The 25,099-nt window shown below is 34.7% G+C and overlaps 2 protein-coding genes across 26 annotated transcripts in view; one reads left to right on the forward strand and one right to left on the reverse strand.

Moving 5' to 3' along the window:
• The window catches only part of LOC139977050 (uncharacterized), a 51,854-nt gene extending 42,331 nt beyond the window's left edge, over positions 1-9,523 (forward strand). For 22 of the 23 annotated variants that reach the window (XM_071986034.1, XM_071986035.1, XM_071986039.1 and 19 more), the window contains 6 exons: positions 804-835; positions 1,167-1,200; positions 1,379-3,036; positions 3,591-3,760; positions 4,223-4,290; positions 4,690-9,523. In XM_071986034.1, the coding sequence (XP_071842135.1) occupies positions 804-835; positions 1,167-1,200; positions 1,379-3,036; positions 3,591-3,760; positions 4,223-4,290; positions 4,690-4,805 (2,078 nt within the window). In that variant the 3' untranslated portion in view covers positions 4,806-9,523. The remainder of the gene's footprint in view (positions 1-803; positions 836-1,166; positions 1,201-1,378; positions 3,037-3,590; positions 3,761-4,222; positions 4,291-4,689) is intronic. The other variant, XM_071986018.1, reaches the window with a different exon arrangement.
• Positions 9,524-9,661: 138 nt separating this feature from the next.
• LOC139977057 (uncharacterized) lies at positions 9,662-18,701 on the reverse strand. Of its 3 annotated transcripts, none has more exons than XM_071986061.1 (6): positions 18,562-18,701; positions 17,406-17,756; positions 16,206-16,520; positions 12,393-15,228; positions 11,446-11,562; positions 9,662-10,163 (listed from the first exon to the last, which is right to left on the reverse strand). In XM_071986061.1, the coding sequence occupies exons 1-4, from the start codon at positions 18,620-18,622 to the stop codon at positions 14,813-14,815; spliced, it is 1,143 nt and encodes a 380-aa protein (XP_071842162.1). In that variant the 5' UTR covers positions 18,623-18,701; the 3' UTR covers positions 9,662-10,163; positions 11,446-11,562; positions 12,393-14,812. The 3 variants fall into 3 exon arrangements, with proteins under 3 accessions (XP_071842162.1, XP_071842160.1, XP_071842161.1); XM_071986059.1 differs by lacking the exon at positions 18,562-18,701 and adding an exon at positions 18,252-18,424; XM_071986060.1 differs by lacking the exons at positions 11,446-11,562; positions 18,562-18,701 and adding an exon at positions 18,252-18,424.
• Positions 18,702-25,099: the final 6,398 nt, after the last annotated feature.

The raw sequence follows: 25,099 nt of genomic DNA on the forward strand, positions 1-25,099 counted from the left end.
CTAACCTTCATATCTACCTGTGACTTGAAATTTCTTTATACAACATGCAGAAAGACGCTGCAACAAGGTTAAACAAGGTTGCATTAATGTGATAAGATGTTTTCTGTAAAATGTCTGAACTTGGGACACTTTAAACCCCTGATGTATGTTTGTGTCTCTTGAAGTATGTCTTTCTTATTTATTTTGTAATGGTGTTATTGCTGAACTGTGTGTTTCATCTAGACCAAAATTATTTTGTATTGCGTTGATTTATCATAATTTATGCACTGAAGTACCTTTTTTTGTACAAATTTTAATTTTGGAGCAGCGCTTTCAGTATCGACTTTGATGTAATAACCGAATGTAGGATTAACATAATTGATGAGGATGAAGTCAAACAACTCAAGGACTTTCAACACAATCGATAATAGAAGTTAAACTTCTGGACGAATCTGTAATCATTACTCCAAAAGAATATCGTGGTGTCTTCAGTGTGTTTTGCTAGGGGTGGTGTCTGTGACGGGTGGGGGTTTTGATGGGAAAGAAAGACTAATATTAGTAAAGTTGCGATGATCCCCATTGTAGCAACATAAGATGACACCACCTATTTAAAGAAATAAAAGAAAGTAGTGGATGACGAAAAGCAATTAAAGAAAGTTAGGTACAAGTATTGGTCCTTTTGTGTCATTTTAGCTAAGCTCAATTCTTCGGTTTCTCAAGCAGAGCCAAGATATCTGTAACTGGTTGTGTGACTTAGTCTTTATAACATCTATATAACAGAGAAATGCATACACAATATTATTTTCTTATATTTCCACCCACAGTTTCCTACCCGGAAACCAGAGAACAGTATTTAGTGAGTAAACAAAGACATCATTTTTTGGGTATTGGTTTCGTTCGCTAACTTTGCTCTGCGTCAAATCAAAACATGCTGTTATGTTTGTCAACTTAGTATAAGATCATTACAAACGATATGACGCCATTATAAGAGAAACTTTGATCCAAATACAAATTGTTTGATATTTGTTGAATAATTGAATATGTACTTAAATCGTTAGTTTATTTGACTGGATTGGTATCGTGGATATGGCATGAAAAATCTACTCAATGCAAACCAAAATATTGCTAACCAAGTTATACTAAGCAACACAATTTATTCAACGACATATTATATTTCATATTCACAGCCATTATCTACAAATATTGGGAATTTTATGAGGGGTAAGTATATATTTGATGAGTAGTTGAATTATCGTTTTAAAGATATGACGTATCGTTTCAAAAATCATTTATTATTGTTTTTTTTAGATGTTATTCATTCCTTTTTTAACTTCATGGTTTGTAGACACATTCCAAAGCACTCAATCACGTTTTCTTTTTGTCTTTTCAAAATACTCAATTGCTGCAGGTAATAAAGAGACGGTTTGTTCGAAGCAGCAGATGCTTACCCAACTTCTGGTCGAAAACTATAGAAAGTTTTGCTTCATAAAGCCTCTGCCATGGGACGAGCCGATACCTACAGATGCCCTATACACGCCGTGCCAGTGCACTGTTTCTCATGACTTCGTCCGTTCCAACGCAAGTAATACCAATGCTCATTCTAGTGATGATCTCTCCTCTCCTGAGTTTCGTAAGGAGAACAAACGGGTCTTAATAACTGCAGATTTAGGATATGGAAAGACAACCTTTACTCAGCACTTGGTACAAGATTGGATATCAGAACCATCCCACTCCTACGTCTTGGTCTACGTTCAACTAAAAGATGTGAAACGCAAAACGAGCGTTGCAGACGTTTTAAGAAATATGTTACCACCACAGGATGTTTTAAGAACGAGTGACATTGATTACGTTCTTCGAAACGCTGATTGTCTTGTACTTCTCGATGGACTTGATGAGCTGTCAATCTCGATCAATCTAGACGTCTCACGCTCCTCGAAAACATGTGCGTCACGTGATGGTGGTAACGAAATATGTGAAAGTTCAACGTTGACTATTGGATCTCTATTGGAGAATAACATGGACATGAAATACAAAGATTTAAAAGTGTGGGTCACTTCACGTGAAGTTGATGACATGAACTCATTGTTCAGTCTGCCTTACACAAAGGTAAAATTGAACGGGTTTAGCGAGAGAAACCTCGACGCATATATCGAAAAGACATGCAAATATATCTGCGATATTGCCGCAAAGACAGGAAGAGAAGAAGAAACCTTTTCTCTCAATTCCAATCTCCCTGAATTTCAGAAGAAAGTAACACAAAGTATCGCAGAAAATGACATATTTGAGGACTTTGCAAAGACTCCTCTCTTACTTATTATGATCGTACATATCATCGCATCTAGAATATCTAATCAGAATTCTCGATTGAGTGAAGTCGCTGTTAATAAACTAACAACAATAATACGAATGGTAATAACATGTTTAGAAGCGCGCTTTGAGCAAAAAGTAGACAACGAATTGGTCCAAAAAAATATTCAATCCTTAGAAACCGATTTAGGTCGTGCTGCATTCGAAGAACGTGGACAGTTATTGTCAAGAAATCGAGAGTATTGGAATAATCTGCTAACGAAAGAAAGAACAGAAATGGCGTTATCAATTGGTCTGTTAAAGCTAACCAAAGACGTAGGAGTCGATAACGATGGAATAAAAGAACTTGCGTTTTCTTCGCACACATGTATTGAGTTTTACCATGAATTCTTCCAAGACTTTTTCACAGCCAAGTTTATTACCGAAAAAGATAATAAGAGTCGCTTACAATATGCCATACAAGACCTAAGCGATGATAGGACCTTAACATTTTTAAAGTTCATCTTTGGTCTCCAAAAGAAAGGTCTGAAAGGAGCTTGTAAAGTGTTGGCAAACCGTGGAAATATGTGGAATAATCTGATCGACTGCATTTATGAAATGACTGATATGAAGGAAAAGGTAGAAATAATAAAGCGCATGAGCAAGAAGTGGTTGATAACGAAACCTCCATCTGTAATTGTGAAGTATTTAGGAAGGCAATCCCACTGTTTGGCGATGAAAAGCTTCTGCCAACTTTGCAGAGAACATGACGTAAGTTGTGCTGCATTTCTGTAATTTGGTTTTAATAGAATACTTTTGATGATATTAAATCATTTATTAAATGAACGGGTTTAACTGAGTACCTACGAAATAGACATTTAATCGCATGCAATATGTGTTTCTTTCAAATATTATACATATCAATGATTGAAGATCTTCTGGAATCCAAATTTATACAAAGTTCAATACACAATTTACGTTTTTATCATGATTCACAGTTTAATTTAAGTCTTCGATAGACTTATTAACGAACTTTATCATGTCATTTGATGAACTCAACCTGAATATCTCACTGTTCTAAATTCACTCTAAACCTTCATATAAAATCCAGCTAGTACATTTTTTTTTTGTCTAGATAATTTTTTTTATTTGTCTAGATCGAAATTCTTGAATATATTTAATTTGGTCATTTACGACTCTTACTCACTAACGAACAAGTATCACACAAAATTGACACAATTTCTGATTTTTGGTGATTACTTTACTATAAGTACATTATTTAACTACATTTTGAATATTAACCACGTGATTTGATTCTTATACAGGTCAATTTGAAGGAGATGATATTCAGCGAAAAAATTGCAATCTCTGTTCTGCAAGATTTAAACTTACCTAAACTGGACTATTTAGTTTTCAAGTACATGGATATAAGTATAGCAGAGTTCAGATCAATTGTAACAAGACTTGATGAATGCAAGTTTCCGAAAGAGTTGCAGTAAGTACTAACGATAATATATACTCTTTGTTTATTTCTATTAAGTGTCCTTTGTAACATAAACCTGTGACTCAGGTCCAAGAAACCTAAAAGTACAATTAAATTAGTTAGTCTACTAAATACATCAGAGAAAAACAACGAATTTGACTCGTTTTTAAATCTCGGAGAATGATTGTAAAAACTGAGATTTACTCCAGGTTGTGGGTACTTTAAGATCTTTAATGGAGAACTTTGAAATATCATATTTCTCATGTATTAAACAATTCCATTTTTTGTGACATGATATGTTACATATTTATAGTAGTGTAGCCTCAGATGGGAAACAGTTTCTTTCAAATTATCTGTGGCCTGCAACATCAACTTTGTACCCACCCTTTCCCTGTATACTAAATAAGTAACATCTCTGGTATATTTTTTAAATCAATAAGAACCATTAGCAACGAGAGCTTCTTTTACTCCTAGATTCATTAACTGTGGGCTACCTAAGGAACTCTTAGACCCGAATACCAAATGGAAATCCACTTTACAACGTAGGTATTGAGGCATTTTGAAGTCCCAAAGTTGTATTATTTCGCAATTAAACTGTTTAATTATGTAGGATGTAGTGGATGTAGTGGAGGATGTAGTATACCTTTTCCCTCCCAAATTGGTATTACTAATGCTTTACATCTGTTTAATATATTTTCTGCATCTATTTGTCACAAACCTGTCTCATACATTGTAAACGGTTTATTACGTGAAACTCCAGGAACATTACCTTCCAGATATAATTTTACAGTTGATACATTGAAAGAATGACTAAACCCTCTCACTCACTCCTTTCCCATTTTGCTACTTCAGCAACTCTGCACCCACTTCAATAATACATATATAAATATATAACTGTATCGATATATATGTGTAATTTTAATATATTTTTTTTCTCCCAGTAAGTTTTGAAAAAGGCGAACATTCCTCGAAGATTCTGACGTGTATCGTTAAGCCAACAAGACAAAAGTGGGAAACTCTTTCACCAAGCCAACAGGACAACGAAGGACTTCTGTGAAAAACCCTAACATTCCTATCATTTGCAAATGAGAGAATAAGGATATGAAGCATAGCTTTTCACAGGTGTTATGGAGTAACCACTAACGCGAATTTCTACTTCTACTGTAAGACAATATGGGTCAAGAACTGTGGAAACGCAAACGGTCCCAAAAACTCAAAACTTTGAGAAACCTCGTTTCTACGCTTTTTCAAACACTGTCAGGAAGGTTGGTAATTTTCCCGATAAGAAGATTGAGAGAGTTTACGACATTCATTTCTAGATGATATGCCAAATATAACTAATTATTATATATAATATAACAAACAAAATAATGTGACTGTAGATACTTTCACCACATAACCTACATTATTAGAAACTCGTGATTACAGAAAACTGCAACACAGTTTATAGTTCAACATATAGAAATATTGTGCATCATGAGGGAAAATATATTATTTAATATCACTAGTTTTATTCCTCTTCTCAATAACATTTATAAATTCATTTTTGCTTCGTTCATTTATGAAAATTTACCAATCATATATTTTAAGTAAAATGTACAAAGAGCATGATAATAGTTTAGGATGCATAGTAAGACGTGTGAAGTTTGTACACAAAGAAGCTAACAGTGGTGTATATTAGTTAAGTGCGGTATTATATTATTTTTTTTACAATCTTCCATTATCGCACAAAAAAAGCTGATGTAAACTTTAACAAATTTAAATCTATAGAATTAGTGATCATATTTTCTTGTATACTGTTAGATACCATATGGGACATTTACTGTAGAAACGATGTAAAGATAGTAGTTACTACCACTCAGAAATTGGAGATCTCAGGCATTTCCGAAATTAAAACGTAGTAGTAGAGGAATATAATATTTGAGTGCATAGTAAGCGGTATTAACTTTGTACAAAAGAAGAGTAACAAACACTTACAGTTACATCTGTCAATTCAGTTTAATTTGGTTTTATTCGTTTAAGCTAATGCACAAAAAAGTTCAAACGTCCTATCGTGCCTGTTTGAGGCATATTTAGATAAATAATGAGACATTCCTAGGTTGTAAGGCTGTGCTAATAAGCACTTTATAATTTGGAGCCATTACGCTTACTAAACGTTTGTTACCCCGACTGAAATTTCATCTGCATTCAAGCAGCATGCTGTTGTCGGGCTGAAACTGGAATGAAACGGAACCGTTCTATAGTCTCAAAATTTCGAATCACTTTACAATCGTAGCAACAGAATCTAGTATGAAAACTTTCTTATCATCTAGTTAGAGAGAATGAAAAAAAGAAATATTTACTCAATTGCTCTTGCTTAAATACATAAGTGGTTTACATTTTAATTACAATATATAGCCGTATCATAGGGTATACTAAATTGTTTATCGAAGTTGAAACTCTTATATCATAAAAATGTATAAAAATAATATCTGTACAAAGAACTTGTTATTAATATATGTATATTTAATGGGTCAGAGTCTTCTACAGCAATAGTACTGCATGTATTTGCAATAATGGTCACTCTACAGGTTTCTTCCCTTTCCGAAGAGGGGTCAGGCAAGGCTGGCCCTAAGTCCGTACTTTATATTTTTAGTTACTGAAATCTTGGCTTCGTGGATTATAAATGATAATTTCATTCAAGGTATCACTATTTACAACAGAGAACTTAAAATTATGCTATATGCCGATGATACTACGCTTTTCCTTGATGGTAGCAGAGAATCTACTGACCAAACTCGGCGTATCCTCATAATATTCATCAAGACAAGAAACACCCACTCCATAACGAGCTGAAATCACTTCTTCAACAGACTAATTATAATTTGAGAAAGATATTATCGATATTTACATTAACTTTCTTATGCCAAGAATTTGAATTATCAGAGTATCTGGTCAAAGAACAATGTAATCAATATTAAAATTCTTTTGTGAGTTAGATTGTCAGTGTATGGTGCGAAATTTTCTTTAGCCCTCCAAAGGAAGTTTTGAATACCAATGATCTGGAACCACTCATTCCTTTGCATAACAACGTACTTTAATGTCTCATCATTCGTTTGATAAAAATATAAAGTACGTAAGTTATCTTTTGACAACGAAGGTAAGCCTCTAACGTGCGATCGCTTTAAAACTAAATTCCATATAGATTCTTTGTCATTTACTAAGTACTATTTACTGGGGCTAAATCTGTTGTATCCCGAAGGAGTGGAGGTCAGGTTGCGAAAGAAACGACACTTCCAATGTTAATATTGATTGGCATAACAATGTAATAATGGACACATCATTTTTCTCAATTGCTGTACAAATACCACTTACGTAATATCTCCGATTTCCCAACTGCCTTAACGAAATTGAATGTAGGTTTTAGGGAGCTTACATACACGGGTTGGTGTCGCATCTTCAGCATGCTGCGGTTCACTGTGTCCGAAGCTAAGCTTCAGTCTTTCCAATTTGAGTTCTTACATAGATCACTGCAATCAATAAACTCCTTACTTTGATGGGTAAAGTAGATACTAGTGTGTGCATATCTTGTAACGTTAAAGTTGAGAGTTTAGAACATCTCTTTTGGGAGTGTCGCTTTTTCTTTTCTTTGGATTTTTTTTTGGGATTTTCTTTGGATGGGTACAGGTGCTATAAACTCATATAATTTTCTTATTTTACACATGAAATAATTACATTTATAATAGCAGACTTAATACTAGCGGCACCAGATGTAATTGAGTTTTTCTATAAGTTCAAGTTTGCAATTTGTATCAACGATTTAATACTTCGATAGTGTCTATACTCTATGCCAATGTCTTTTCCAGTAATGCTCAAAGGAATTGTTATCCATACGCCTACATTATATGTTTGTCTTCTGCTTCGGTTATTATTATATATATTTCTTTGTCAGAACGGTGCACTCTTAAAAAGTTGGGTAAAAATAGTGACCAACTTTTAACCAAAACTGGGTACATATGTAACCGCTCAAAAAATGGGCAAAGTTTGCCCAACAGCAGTTGGGTAATGCATTTACCACGTAGTTGGGTAAATTATTTTACCCATTATTGGTTAATCCATAAAGTTAGTTGGTCAATTTTTTGCCCAAGATTGGTTAATGAATGAAATTGTATTGGATTGTTTTTACTCAATGTTGGTTGATTGTTACAATTAGTTGGGTAATTTGATACCCAATATTGGTTAATGAATCTAATTATATTTGAGTAATTTTACCCAATGTTGGTTGATTGATACAGTTAAATTGGGCAATTTGTTACCCAATATTGGTCGATGAATGAATGAAATGAAATGTACACTAGGGTTTAAAAATATTAACACATAAAATAGTATTAAATTCTCATTTTATTGATGAAAACAGCTTCAAAAAACTTCACTAGAACTAACAACACATAAAATGGTTTCACAGAATTTAGCAACATGGTATTGTTGGTTGCAGTAATCTATTAACTTACTTTATATCATATTGTTTCAATATGTTCATCATGAAAATGTATCAATGTATGCTTTGCAAATTTGCTTTAGGACTTGGAACATGAATATTGACATACAAGTTGATCATTAAACTACAATCTATTCTCTTCATGGATAAAATTAACCTTAACATACACAACATTGTTTGGTTCTTGTCCACTGACCAATTTGTAACAAGTGTTGTTTACAGCTGAGCCTTTTTTGCAGTTATAGGTAATTGTTTTCACTAGACACTCCATTACGTGCTAAGAAATTTGAGCACAGAAGCAAGAAGTTCAACAGGAAATGGCAAGTCCTCATAATTATATCATAATAATTATATAGATATAACTAGTAGTGGAAAACAAATATGGCTCAATGTTTAAAAGGAGGACTATTTATGATATATCAATGGCTAAATTCCAACATTTATAAGCAGTCTTGTGCAGCTACACATATTCTTCATTTTTAAACATATTACCTATACAATGCAAACTGACTTGAATGGAACACACATGGTATCACACATACAAACCTCTCATATGTCTTTAATGTCTCAATTGTGGAATTTGAGCACAATTTGTAAGTATAATGATATGAAATTTACAGACATAAAAGGAAAGGTTAATGATGGTGCAGGTTTACCTAATTCTTCAAGCCAATGCACGTAGTAAGCATATCAAAGATTGTATAATTCACAGGCACCTAGGAATTTTCACACATATCAAATATGAATCCCTAACCAGTTCTCTTTATAAAACTTATTTTAATGTTAAACATTGCATACTGCATGAAAAACCATGACAATCACAAAACTGTTTGAAATCTAGCCCTAGTAGTTAAAGTGTAAATTTTTGATTGCCTGCTTCCCTTTTCTCAAGAATAGTCAGATCTGTACATTTGTCTTAAAAAAGACCCTCAACTCTGTCATAAGTAGGATCAAACAACATCAATGTGTACATGTTATCGGAAAAAAATGATAAGATGAATTTTATAAGCAAACGTATACAAACATTTCAAGTCATATTTAAGTAAAGTTTCACATAAAGACACATACAGTCAGTGCATGTTTATGAAAAATGATAACATGCAAAGAAGTAAAAGAATTTTAAGTTACAAAAACCAACTTATTTATTGAACCAATGAAATGAGTAAAAGCAGCAAGGTTCGGATCCAAGAAGTAAGTCATAACTTTTTGTTTGAAGAAAAACTGTAACAAACAGATTAAACTATCCAGTACACTGAAAAGTCATTGCTTGGAAGAAATAAATACCATAAGATCTCTGATGCTGCTTGAAATGTTTGCGTCCAAGAATTCGTATATGAAGGTTTGAAGAAACTTCCATGTCAGCTTGCAATGTCGCTGGAATTCACAATCGAAAATATACACAGCCTTATGCATTGAAGACTCGCCCCAAACCGTGTGCAACCATCTGAAATAGTTAACTTTCTGTTGCTTGCAAGTGACGTTTTGTTCGTGTCGCTACATAATGCAGGCAGTACAGTAATAAAACGTGATACGTTTTTATCTTTAGCTGGACCTGAGATGTCCATCGCTGTATCGATTATACACTGCTGTGGGTAATGACCGCAGCTGTATGTACTGACTGTATACTAGTGTCTAATTACCGACGGTAGCAAGCTTTGTGTGTATTTTCTGGGATCGATGGTGGTGCCTAACACTTCTGTTACACCTCATTCGAAACTAGGTCAGATTACCGGCATTAGACGTTTCTCTTTGCGCGAGTCTGCACACCCTTTAAAGCAAACACCTATTTCTGTCAGTAGGGATGGTTGTGGCAGAGCATGTCTCTCGAGAATAACATAGGCCTGGGATGGTGTTAGGTGGGTGCCTCTGCACTTCAAGGGCTGTGGCGTCATGTCCACATCGATAGTCCTTTGCGTATTCTTCTATGTCAACATCCTCCTACAGGTATGAAAGAAAAGATACCATTTATTTTTGATTGTGACTGTAATTTATTCCTATCTGTGACAGGGACATTTCAAATCAAAGAAAATGCAATGCAGAATATGACCGTGACACCTTCGTGCTGAGTAGTGCTAGCCTTATTTAGACAGGACAAGAAAGAATGTAACTGCTAAGCACACACAGCTAACATCATCTCTGACCAGATTCCAGAAAAGACAAATTATGTGAACATGGAATTTCCGTCACATGAAGCATGAGATATTTTCTCTCATAATAGCCGTAAATTCACATTCATAAAATAAGTGACCTTGCAACTTTAAACAGATTCAGAATAAACTTTTGGTCATGATGCCATTTTAGTATTAATTTCATGTAGCAACTTTGAACATTCATACATTACAGTAATCTCACTAGTTTTTCCTCAACCAAATACTTAGACTCTGCAGTGAAGGTCAAGCGAGACATCAACATGCCTAACAGTTTTGGTATTACACGGCTGGGATTGGAAATTGAGCCCCCGCCTCCTGGCTGGCTCTGACCACTCGGTTTTTCCCCATTATGTAGCTTATATACAGTAGGTGAGCGTGGGACATGATAAATTTTTGGTGGGGGTGGGAGGGAAAGGTTTCCCAGCATTTCACGACAACCAAGTTCCCTGATGAATTTTCAATATTCCCTGATGATTAGTTCAACCTATTTCTAGTGTGATATGTCTTCGCACTGTTTGAACAGCCAATATATGAGACTGACTGCTCTCTTGGGCCAATCAAATTCCCTAGCTTTTCCCTGATTTTTGAAGCATTTTTCTCAAATTCCCTAACTTTCCCTGACTGGAAAAAGGGAAACTAATTTTCAAGGTTCTGCTCCCATTTTCCAGGATGGCTGGCAACCCTGGCTAACCAATCTGCCCTCACAGACCCCCCCACACCCAGGAAAATAATTCTCAATGACCCCAGGGTTGAGAAACTATGATTTAATTGTTGTCTGTTTATTCCCCTCTCAAAAAATGATGATGTGTACAGTTTTTAGACCATCTAACTGGAGAAGTTTCTTAAAAGTTGGTCATGAAAGTGAAAGAAGTTTCTTAAAAGTTGCTCATGAAAGTGAAACACAAATAACATAAAGTTTATTACTAGTTGACTACATGATCTCTGTCAAATTATATATACCTAATTTGCAATGGGAATCAGATCATGAAGCAATTCCAAATTAAGATCACAAAATCCATTAATTCATGCATGATTCCAACAAATTTTACCTTTTTGAATAAACTACTTACTGGCTGAACAGTGATGAAGCTTTTCATGGATTGCTGTGCCGAGCTATGGCCCCCTTTTACCCTTCACACCTTATAGTATTATTGGTAGCATGAAGAATGCAAGGTTCTTCTTTTGATCTGTGAATTAGAGCATATCACATTACCAGTGTTTGTAGGTAGGTACTTAAGTTTTATGGGTCATTTTTCTCATCAAAGGTTTAATAATGCCATCCACAGCTTTTCATCCAGTTTTGGAGTGCTAAAATAAGTTTCCCTATTACTTATCGCCTTTTCCCTGTTCCAGTTGGTGTGTTTTACATAAGAACATGTAACATTTCTCAAAAGAGCATTGCATGTACATAAATTGGAGCACAGTACCTGTAATGGGAATGAGGCCAAATTTAAATATAAAACCTAGGATTTTGTAATTCCTTGGCACATAAAATGGGTTATTTACTCTCTTTTTTTAGGTAAGAACATTCATCACTATAAAATGTCTGATATATGTTTCTCCACATCATCAACAAAATTGCCTATCAATACTTTTGTGTCACAAATAATGGTCTGTACAAGTGATGATGGTATATTTGAGGCTTTCAATCTCTCAATGAAAATTGCAGCAGGGTCATTACTTTGGTCAATTTCAAGATCTCTATCTTCTATGTCACCGCATGAATATGCATCATCACCACTCTCAGTTTCTTCCAATTGTTCAAGTTCATTTTGAACATTGTTTTCATTTACTGTTAGTTCAAATGGCAAACTATGTTTTGTGAGCAGATGCCTTTTGTAACCATAGCATGTTCCAAATTTTAATTTACAGTTTTCCTGACTACAAATAATATTTGACCTATGTTGAGCATCAATGCCATGGGCATGTTTCAAGTGAAAAAAAGAAGTCCTAATGTTGCCATCTACAACCCTGAGACACTTGAAAATGTATATCCCATTTAGTTTCTTTAAAGTACCTTCTGTCACCAACCCTTCAAAACTGTCATCATGGTGCCAGTCTTTGGTATGAGCTCCTGTATAGTACCTTCATCCAACAAGGACAACACAGCATTGTCTCATTCTCTGAAATAACAACAACAAAAAACTAGCATTTAAAGAAAATAGCATAAAGTTTCAAAATCAAAACAGTGCCAAAAAGCAATAAGGGAGGGGAGAATTCATTAAAAAAAATTGTTGCACCTTCGTCAAGTAGTGATTTTAATGTTTTTCAGTGTAAGCAGATAGAGTCTTAATCTACATGGTTGTATGTGGTTATTGTGAAGAAAGTTACAAATGTTTTTGATACCCAAATGACACAGTTTGGGCCAAAATGTTTTTTCAAAGAACTACATTACCTTCCATAACACCCTTCTAAATGGGAATGGTTTTTTTCATTTCCTGACAATGAGACATGATTACCACGGGTCAGATATTTGGCTGTGAGCCAGCAAAGTGATGAAATATATAAAATATATCAATGCAAAATTACCAAACAATTTTTTTATTATGCCACACAACTTGGTTAACCAAACCAAAAGGTCATCGAAAGTTCATTATGGTTTTAATATTTTGGATAAATGCATACACCTAGCCTTAGCATAGGCCCCTTTAAGTTTTATCACTCAATTCATTTATACCTGAAAAAGAAAATGATAGAATGAGGAGACATATTTTTACATGTCAAAATCTTGTCTTTCTTATCACATAGTCTCGGGCCTACAGATACGCTTACTGTACCATTTTGTGAACATTTTGCAGACGTAGGATTTACACTTAAATCATAAATTTATGAATATTGTGAGCCCTAATGAAAATCAAAATTTGTAATACTAAGGCGAGGTATAAATAAGTAGTTTCTTGTCCTGCCTGTATCCTTTTGCCCACTGGGTCAATTTCCTTCCCTTTTTTATTTTTCAAATTTGAACAACCAATTTACCCAAATTTTTACCACAGAAATTTCCCTTCTGGTCGCACTCTCTGTAGGTTAATTGCCTGCACCCTCACTTTTTTCTGAACAGTTAGGACGAGAAACTATTTAATTTATACAAATGTGATCAATATGGCCCAGGCAATACTAGCATTTATTTAAGTTATATTTGTAATATATGACACAACTATATTTGTAATAGTAAGTAATATATGACACTCAAACTAAGTTTTCCAAAACAATTTTCTGCAAGCTAGTAGCCTATGAAGTGGACTAAGTAAGACCTATCCTTAGTGACATCTTAATAGTTTTCTTAACATTGTTCAGAAAACTGACAAATGTGAGACTAGGACTGGTCAAGTTTCATCAACATTACTTATCCCACGCCAAACACAAGCATAACGTTTTACCTCCGTAGCCTAACGTACACGCAAAGCGCGCTCCATCTTGTGCAGCAGAGTTAGGCCCAGCCTACGCACGGGCTAGTCTGGGCTACGAACACAATATATACTGTTGACCTAACGTTTGGAAATTGCCAAGTCTGTAGACAGACACAGCCTAACGTTAGGCTAGGCCAAGTAATACAAGCCAATCCGTTTGGGGGGTATAAATACATTATACTATACCTTCAAATGATTCCTTCAAGTCTTCTACCCCTCAACTTCGTTAAAGTGTCAACACATCACCATCATCAACCGGCGACGAGAAAGACATAATTCAAAATATACTCATGAATATACTCTAGAACATTCTATTGCAATTCGATCGTATGTACCGTATCTAATAAAAGTGTGCTGTTATCACGTCGCAGCGCGCAACATGCCTTCGCTAGTACTCCAGTGTAGTTAGTATACGGATGTACGTAAGCAATGATCACATTGCAGTGCGAATTGTACGACAATATTTTGGCGGGAACATTGCCCAGACGTTGGGCAAATGGACTCGTATATACACAGGATAAACGTTGGATAAATGTTTCCAACACCATTTTACCCATAATGGTTAAAGAATTAACCAACATTTTCTTAAAACATCTCTACCCAACAAATTTTTGCCCAACGTTTTAAGAGTGTGGGAGGTGCAGGTGAACCATGGAAATATGCGAATCATTGTATCTGCTACTTAATAATCACTGTAAATTACATGCAATCTGAATAAACGGAGTGAAAGAAAACCTAATCTGTTGTACATATAACCATTTTTTTTTATGAGCAATCATTCTTTAAATTTGCATACGGAGTGTAATGTTAAACGTTTCAGTTAGCCATTACGGCCACATGTATTGTCACATAAATTTCTTTTCTAATTTTCTTTTAAAGATTGATATTAATGTTATCCATATATGTCTATCTCATTAGATTTTTTAGCAAAATGACGACAGAAAAATTAAAGGGAATACTACAATGGTGCAGTCGATAGATCTTGTTAAGCTCAGAAACTATGTGATGATTCTATTTTTGAATATAGCAACTATTGATCAGTTTGGTTTTCTATTTGTATCGTGTAAATACTTTCTTCGTATTCAACCATGTCGGTGCAATTATAATCATTAGTGTTTATGATATCCATGGGTGCATATTCATCAGACGTAAACGAGTCATAACTTTGAGTATGCGAATTTTCACCGTCACTCGCAACATTTGTTGGTCCAATAGGAATAGGAGACTCGTAATCTAAATTAATAGAAATTTCTTGAGGACGCCTCGGCAAGGTCCTTGTAGAAAATCTGTTGTAGGCCCGCTGGATTCTCGAATTTGGAGTCTGTTCTCTACAAAATCGACCACACAGCAGCATACATACACCGAAGATGATGAAAGCTACGATAAAGGATAACAAATCCTTCAACATGTCTATGAGGTCGTCTAAGTTATTTACCGGTAGCTCTTCTGAAAAACCAATACAGAAGTGGAGGAACAAAATGAAATATATAATTAATATATACATTAGACTTATCCTAGTAAAAGTTTTGTTATTCCTTTCAGGAATTAACATTTGATGAGACCTATCAATGATCAACCTGTATTTTAAGCAGACGTGTTAAGAAATTCCATTCCATTGTTGATATGAATCGTGTCAACTTGACAAGCATTTATCCGCAGTACTGATAGTCAGCAAGGGAGCTATATTAACCAATCATTTGCGAGTATTTCCCTGGCATAAAGTCTTGTGATGATACTAAGCTATAATGTTGTACTATACTTCCCACGCTCTTGACACTTGGTGATATAACATTTACTGCAATGTGCATCATGCAAACAGTAAATAAAGTTTGCTTTCATTGTTTATACTTTTCGTTTATGGATTTTATTGTTTTATCTACTTAGTTCCGTTGTTACTTCATTTTATTTAGTTTTAAATTTTCGTTTATTTGTAAAGAACTTAGAGCTTACTTTAAGAATAGGTGCTAGTTAAAAATAATTTAATAATCAATAATATTAGACGATCCATGCTTATATTTTGTAATGATTACACATTGTATTACATCACATACAATACTTGTATATGATTGGATAATATAGCTCCATTCTAGCTAAAAAAGTGTATCCCCAAATATTAATTGTTTCAATGATCCTAAACTTCAAATTTAGTCTTCACCAACATATTGTATTATTAACCAAAGGAAGATGTTAGTGATTCAACTCTGTGCGCATATATTATAAAAACTCACATTATATAAAAAATATAGAAGCAAATAACAAATGTTCATGAATATTTTAGGAAAGCTGGCTTCATGTCTCTAAAAGTATAATTAATTATAATGTGAAAATTACTTCAATATTTTTTATTATTCTTACCTTTTAGATGAATTGTAGGTTAAAACATGAACGTAACCATTTTGTGGTTTTTAGATAAGTTTCCTTACCTGCCATTTCGATGTACGAAACTTTCACCGAAACGCTATGCGTATGAAACATAGTATCGTTTACCATGCAGGTAATATCCTCTGTGCTTGCGGATATAGTAATATGAACATTAGAAGTGAAATTTTTCAATTCAGAATGCAGTCCACTTTCTATATTCTCATTTTGGTACACCTCGCCATTCACAAACCAGATGAGAGAGAAGGGGGTCAAAATGCTTTGTACTCGACACTTCATCTCTTCTTGCGTCTCTCCTGTAGCTTCAAAACCATGAGATATCTTTGCTCCGTTGCGTATTATTGTTAATTTTGGTCTTTCTGTTTCAAAGAGGATATATGTTTTCAAGTTAAATTTATAACGTGAAAAGAAGACAATAATTATAATATTGCTTAGAATGTTGCTTTGAAATTGCAATTTAAAGCTTCTTTAGATATGATCTTCTGCTGACGACATGAGACAGCATAACTGACACAAAAGCTCAAGACAATTGTCAAGGTATTGTGACTAATAACAGAACGTTCACCACCTAATTAGGTGCTCTCATACCACAAACAAAGTGTCTGTGATACAAAAATACTAAACGTCGTTAAAATTGTTTACAAATATTAAATATAGTATGTATTAATAGTTTGACCAATATCATAATCATGTAAAATATAAAGTATGGTGCAATATCACAATACATATAAGTTTCCATTCGTTGTCTTAACCACAATATGATTATAATTTATCAAAACATTCCCATTTTTCTTACATGGGAATTTGTGATTTCGTTTGTGTCTGCACAAGAAGTAATATATCGTCAATGCCTCTTTTTTGGAAATGTTTAATTTAAAAGATTAAAAATAACTTCCTAACATTAGTCATGGTTATTAGGTGTGATATCTCTACATAATAAATTAATTGAAATTTTGTAAGTGTGAGCTAAAAATGGATCTGCAACATCCGGCTTCTGTTTACATGTTGATCCTCTGAGCTCAGTTGTACCCCAAAATTATAATTGTTTTACATAAGAGCTATATGAAGTGTGTCATGAAACTGCTTTCTCAAGGTAACCTTAACCAGTACCCTCAACCAGTACCATAAAAGCAAGTATCAACAATTAAAATTCAGGAAATATAATACCCAAATCGTTTCATGAAGCTAGTATATTTCCTGATTGTAAATATTACATACATATAAACAAAATATGTCGATCGTACCTACTAATCGTAGACAGAAGGCAGCAATTGCCTGATCTCTTTCCCAGCATGTGTAAAAACCCTCCGCGGTACCCACATGAGAGGCTGAGAGTTCAAGCGAATATTTCGTGTCGCTGCATTCGGGATCGTTGATATTTAGGGAAAGAGAATGATGAGTGGACCTTTGGATGTCATCTCTATATAAAAGTGTATTGTCTGTTCCATAGTTCCATTTCAAACCAGATGCGTTTTTAAAAGTAGGACAAACAAGACAATATGACTTGTAAGGAACGATGAACTTTGTTACAACTTTCGTCACGTTGTACACTGAACTAGATAGTTCACATCCGTCGATGCTACTGACCACAGAGACTGATGTAAAAGCACCAAAGGAAAGAAAAAAGAAGGATATAACAACTATAATAATAATAATAATAAAGGTTCTAATAATAACAATACTAACAATTATAATAATGAAAAGGGCTATTTGGAAATTAGAATTCAAACACTATAGAGTACCAATCGACAGCAGGGTATCGGTATTTGTGGACAGTTCACCGATAAACTTAGACAGAAATATCCCCCAAGAAATAAGAAATGATTTAAACGTTCTTATGAAAACGTAATGAAATAATACTAGTCAATAACTTGATGTAAACCTCACCTGCAGAATTCAAACACTAGAGTACCAATGTTTTCGTTAGCCACTGAATAGCATATAGCAATCGACAGCAGGGTATCGATATTTGTGGACAGTTCACCGATAAACTTAGACAGAAATATCCCCCAAGAAATAATTAAAGATTTAAACATTCTTATGGAAACATAATGAAATGATAATAATCAATAACTTGATGTAAACCTCACCTGCAGTTATTATTAATGCACACGTAATTCCTGTTGGAACTGTAGGATATGGAGGTTCCATCTGTGTTACACGATTACCAGTGATGTATGATAATTAACTTGATATTACAAAACACAGTACATAGCAAATCACCGACTACGTAACATGGAATGAAGAACGAATAAACATTTAATGACATGTAAATTAAAAGTAACTCCTTGAACTAAGGTATAATAACATGCAGCGAGAAAAAGAAGGGTATCGATATTTATGGGCATTTCACATACGAAACGAGAACCGACACCAAACAATTACGTTATGTAAACTCACAGGCAGTTAGTATGAAAGCACGTATCATTCCTGTTGGAACTGATGGGTATGGAGGCTCCATCTATCTACTTCGATTTACTTTGATGTAATGATAATTACATCGATATTGCACAACACGATACACAGGATATTTCATCGACTGCAATACATCGAAAGAAGAACAGCCAAACAGCTGATGAAATATAAATTATAAAAATCATTCACGGAACTAGATTCCAGTCATCTCTTGTGAACTCGAATATCATTACGAGTGTGATCTATTGTACAGAAAAAGGACCCTAGGTTAATAGTCAATAAATAATTTTAGAGCCATAAACAGTCTTTTCTGTGACAAAAAGTCGGTGCTACAGTTCATATGCAGTCATTACAATATATACATTTGCATCGCTTCCCCATGACACGGGTAACTATCGTTGTATCAATCTCATGGGCAGATCCTAGATTTCAAAAAGAGAGGTTAGTAGCCAAGAGATCGTTCAGGCTGAATCCTGGTGACCCAAAATGACGTTTGACCTCTTCTTAATACAATAGGCTTCTTGTACTCAATGTTGTGTCATACACACGAAACATGAGATTGGTCCAAGCTTCCTTTCTTGAAATATCATGTTTACAAGCAAGGCGTCACACACACGCATACACACACGAACAGGTGTGCTCTACATTCAGACCGAGGGCCCAATTGTTTTTTCCATTATTGAAATCCACGTACCTTAACCTTAGCATTACCCCTTAACAACATAATTCTTTCGAGGACGTGGTGATTCTTTAGAAATCACGTCCGAAGACCTGGAATTCTTTTGTTCAAGTCCTCGGTCAGAATACAAAACAAGTGCGCACCCACGCACAATCATCCGACTGCATGATTTCATTGGCTAGGATTATCACAAAACCAAAAAGGGAGGGAAAGAGCCATGTGGTCGTAGCAAGACCGACTCCCGTGTACGCAATGTCGGGGTCCCACAGTCGAAAAGGTGCTTTCGGAGGCTTAAACAGGCTTTAAACCCTGGTAAATAATCATGTCTGCACGCAAGGTCCTGCTTATAATACTCATAGCTTTTTTTTATATTAGGTTGTCAATAGGAGTTATAGGAGGTGGGTTCACCCAAATGCCCTGATTCTGATCCCCTGATCCGGGCTTGATTCACTTGATGATCCATTCAAAACAAGCGTTCACTAAAACTTATGGTTTGCTGAGTAATGTCAAAATAAGGCCAACATGGTTACATTTCCTACAAATGATAATTTGTGTGGTTCGATACAAAACGTCGTTCTGATACTATTGATGAAAACTTTCCAAACGCAGTGTTAATGTATAAAGACATAACTTGAGACTGAACTCTTTGATTTATTCTTTATCATATGGCACAAAGTCTTTCAAATTGAAAATGGGATCAACTTCAACTTTTGAAGGTTATTTTCACTGTGATGAGAGAGTTGCGATTGGTTTAAGTGAATTAATTCAATGGTCATTTGTTCCTCTTTTATGGCTACAGTTGACCTTTGCGCGTACTTTGGAATAAAGTTTGCAGGTTAATATTGAACTTTGACGTGATTGCCTAGTCTTGTGTCACTCACCTCAGCGAAACTTGGGACTAACAAGCAAAATGTTATTACCTTAAGTTTTGAAAAGCTCGGCACTTTTCAGTATCGACTCATTGTTTTGGCTGCATGTAAAACTACATGAATGAATAAAATCGTGCTTTGAAAACTCTAATGGAAAAGTAGTCACGTAACTGCGTTTGATAGGTCATTGGGGCTCTCCTCGTGGAGAGTACAATGAAACTAAAAGATACACGAAAATGTATCTACAATACAATGGATCTATACCTAGTTTTTTCTTCTGTCAAGTACTGCTGCTGCTAATTTATCGAACCAGGTAATGTGGCTATTGCTATGACCTTACTCACTCTAGTTGCAGCGAACGGATACAAAGGGACTTGTTTACGTTTTTGTATCTGTGTTTGATATAATTTTTATACCGATAATGTCATAATGATTGTAATGATTGACATTTGAAAGAAACGTCTGTTTTCTCATAGGGCCTTTTCATAAGCTTGTGTTTGCAATATGCGTACAGTTGATATGAATTCAAATATATTGCGCAAATAACATAATCACAGGTCACTTATTGTTAGACAATGTTTTTTAATATATGTTTGGAAGTTAAATTTCCGTTATAGCGCTAATATATCATTGTGAAAATTTATGTAGCCGTATTAACTGACTGCAATTACTAATTGTATTTTTCGACAGTTTTAATGTAGAAAAGCTGACAAAATATGCATAAATTAAACTTATATGAAAATAAAAATGCTTTCTCAACACGTGTGGGTTAAATAAATATAATTTACGTCACCATTAAGTAGATTGGCCTGAGAATTTGCAGTCGTAACGTACTTCGTTAATTAAAAAATAAATGCTGAACTTATTCGAAGTGTGATATTTACATATAATGAGTGTGTAGCAAGTGGTATGACAGATATATGTTGTAACGTCACTTCCCTGTCTGGTGGGGAAATATTTAAAGCTGGTATTGGCGAATGAGATTCTTAAAAAATATGATGGCAATGGAGAAGCTATTCAAGTGCCCGTGGTACAGTGGTGCCGTTTATTCAGACCTCCTTTTACATACAAGGTTCAAAAAGTAATGTGCTAACAATGAAGTGCTCTTACAGCTATCCTTGCATTAGGTAGAACGTTACTGTCAACGCAATTCCTTAAAGCGTCTAAACGCAACGCACAATGCGACGCCAAACGCAACGCAGATTGCAGCATCCCAATAGGAAGTCAGATTCAAGGCTACAGAGATTACTCGATGGTGTCAACAACACCGTCTACCGATGTAAATACACTAAGAAGTGACCGATGAACTAAATGATCGTAATGTTGATCATTTTATGTAGGTTTCCTTTATGAGAGCAGAACTATAGGACTAATGCACTATTGCTGCTTTTTACAATATCCATTCACAGCAGAGCCTTGATCCTTACGTACGTACATACAGCTTCACCCTGTTCAAAACGCAACTAATTATCGTAAATAACGTGAATGTTAACAATCAGTTGATCATCAGTTCATTCATACTAGGTAAAGATTCCTTAATCCTATTTGGTCCATTCAGGTCAGCTGACCGTGGTTAATCCTGTGAGTAACGCACGGTAAAATTACGGGGCATCACTTTAATAAATCTTTGGTTATAATAAATCTTTGTAACCAAAAATGTTTTGTTTTATGATTTTTCCCCCACACAAATGGTAGTGTATGAATGAACGGGGTTAATCAACGCCTTAACCCCTTATTAACCCCTTATTAATCCTAAATAATCAATAACAGGGCGTAATCTCCCACAGTGCAATAGAGCAGTTAGCAAACAACTCATACGACTCACAAATGTAGTAAATTATATTCTGAGCACTTACAATATTTTACGAACAGTTAGACACGATACTATAAAAATACCAACTTCATAGGAATGATATCATACGTACCGTACGTAAACTTGAATGAGATGTTGTCAAAGAGTGCCATCCTGCACGTTACAATCAGCCCCTTTTATTCTGGCCTGAACAATGGCATAAGTTTACGTGCGCGAAAATGTATTACTTCTAAGAACACCGCCTCGGAGTTGCGGTCACCAGTGTTCGGGTGACTGGAAAGCTTAACTCTTCGAAAAAAGGCAAGGTGCACGATTGCTTACGTCATATATATATATATATATATATATATATATATATATATATATATATATATATATATATATATATATATATATATATATATTGTCTGATGATCGCTAAAACGCGTGAAACTCCGAGTTACAACTACTAGTGTTCCACTAGTCTCAACTAGTATCAACATTTATTCCGCTATGTCCACTGGACATAGAGCACTCTGCGCCAAGATAGACGCCAACCAACCAACTCTCTCTCTCTCTCTATATATATATATGTATATATATATTATATCGTTATTGCTTGATCCTTTCCTTGAACACTTTTCACATCAACATAGCTTCGCCCACATGTGGAAATTGTTACCGACGAGAATTGTACCGCTTAATATATGATTTTGTGTTTGTTTTAGGGAAACATGTTCTTGCAAAGTTAATAGACGGATACATAGTTGAAAAAATGTTATTTATTACAAATATTTTAATTTCGAACAATGTATAGCTTGTATTAAGAAATTAATCAAAACTATCGATACAGTACATACTTAAATATGACACAAAGCATAGGAAAAACCTTATATCACCATCTATATATATATACTTAAACTATTGAAGTTTTCATATTAAACAATGTATAATTTGGTAACATTTGTTATTTCTGATTATTTCTTGCGTGAGGTGCGAAAGTTATGGTATGTGGCCCAACTGTCTACTCTACGCTGTTTCTCTCATTTGACAAGTTCTCCTTTCGGTCAGATAGCTTGGTGTAAGTGCATGTCCATATTAGTTCCGGTGTCACTAACAGATGGTTCAACGTTTGTTCCAGTACGGTTAATGATGGAAATTGTCCTATATGGTGAAGAATTGGCAGACCTTTCAGTTGGAATTGACGTTTCATGAGGTCTAGATAAAGTATCATAAACTGTACAAGGAAGCTTCCTACCCATTGTCCTACGGGGATTTCTCTTTGAAAGTCTGCAGTAAGTCCGGTGAAGAGTATAGGCCCTCGCATCACTTTCACAACATCGTCGGGCAGTTATGATGCAAAAGAGGCAAAATAAAGTAGCTATCGCTACCAGAAGAACATCTTTTACTACCTCGAAAAGGGACACGTTTTTTTCTCTTGGTAAAAGAAAAATACAAAAGTGTTATTGATTTCTTTTTCCTCGATCAAAAGTTTTGATGGTATCGCCGAATTTTCAACATTTATCCTCACACCGTCGACTTGTTCCTCAATTTTTTTTCTCTCGTTATATTGCTTATATTTTGACTATTTTATCTAATAATTCAACTGACTTATGATAATACTGTCATTATAACTGTAAGTGCCGAATTTGTAAGAACTTTGATTTTCGGCTTTAATTTATTTTCACAAAAAAATTGTTAAAAAGTAAAACTTCGGAGGAACAAGTAAACACTTTTGAATGACCATGAATGGAATGGGCAAAAAAGAAAAGAAAAAAACTGCATATGCTTTGACCCTCTTTATGATGCTACAATGTGTTCAACTGAATGATCTAGCAATAACATGGAGTGAATGAATTTCCTAGTTTAAATTATATCATTGTCCTTATTTCAGCAACTTGATATGGTGAAAGATCAACTATTACCTCTGTCTACCGTATTCCTCGTTCCGTTACATCCTGAATAACTTTTAAATATCGCCGGTAATGCTTTAAAACTTAAGCAAACTGCAAGTTGCTTAACTCGTGACCCACTGCAAGTTGCTTAACTCGATGTTTAATTACACAATTAGTTGTTATTTAGGTCAAACCGCAGATATTTGGCTAGATGTGCGAAACATTGTTAGCAATCAAAGTATTACAAATAAAACTTCAGATCTCAGTATGTTTATTAATATCAATCTTCTTTCATATATTCCTCAGCAGGATGTTCCGTTTACACATACTTAATTAATTTAACCTAATAACCATTCCTGAGTCAAATTAAGATTTTACCAAGCTTCATACCTTCATATTGGGTTACGTAAATTGTGACAGGAGACGTCTGTTCGGATAAAGCTTCACTGCGTACCATGCACGTAATGTTGACTGTTTCCGTAGACAATTCCACGAAGACTGTAGAAGTGACATTAACCAAGTCAAACCCGGTGCTTGCTTTATTTAAAGTGTTTTCGCTCTGTACCTCGATTCCATTTACCTGCCAAATTATTTGCAAAGGGGAATATGCATGTTTCACGTGACACTGCATTTCCCCTCTCCAGGGTACCCTTTTGGTTAAGTGTGAATGAATGTCTCTCCCATTTTGAGTAATACGTATCTGTGGGATGACTGTAATAAGAAATAAAATGTCAGTCAAATATATGATCTGATGATACATACATTTTACATTGTTTTAAGAAGTTAACGAAGTTACTGTATGTCTAAGTTCACTATTGTAAACTTAGATATAACCAAACGTTATAACACAATGCTGAATATATGTCGTAGCTTGCATTACCTAATTGTTATTATATACTTTTAATTTAATTCAACCAATACATAAACATTTTTATGGTTGTAACTATTATTGTTTCATTGGGAACCTTTCAATTGTCATTATTCTAGCTGGTGCGAATGAAGTTATAATGTTCATTGACGCAAAAACCGTACACGTTAAGATCAGATTCGTCAAGTACTAAACGTAGCTTTATGTTAATGGCTCCCAGTGGCCAGATGACAAAGAAAGTGTCCGATCATTTGTGTCAAACAATTTATTTAGGAAGTTATATATTACATGTTCTACCTTTGGCAATTATGCAAAAGGCTTTAACCGTTACGTTGCCTTCCCAACAGGTGTAATATCCGTCAGAGTAATTAGTTGAAACATTTGACACTTGCAGTGAATAATTATTGTTGTGGCAATGAA

Source organism: Apostichopus japonicus, chromosome 12 (assembly GCF_037975245.1).
Source record: "Apostichopus japonicus isolate 1M-3 chromosome 12, ASM3797524v1, whole genome shotgun sequence".
Classification (NCBI taxonomy): Eukaryota; Metazoa; Echinodermata; class Holothuroidea; order Aspidochirotida; family Stichopodidae; genus Apostichopus; species Apostichopus japonicus.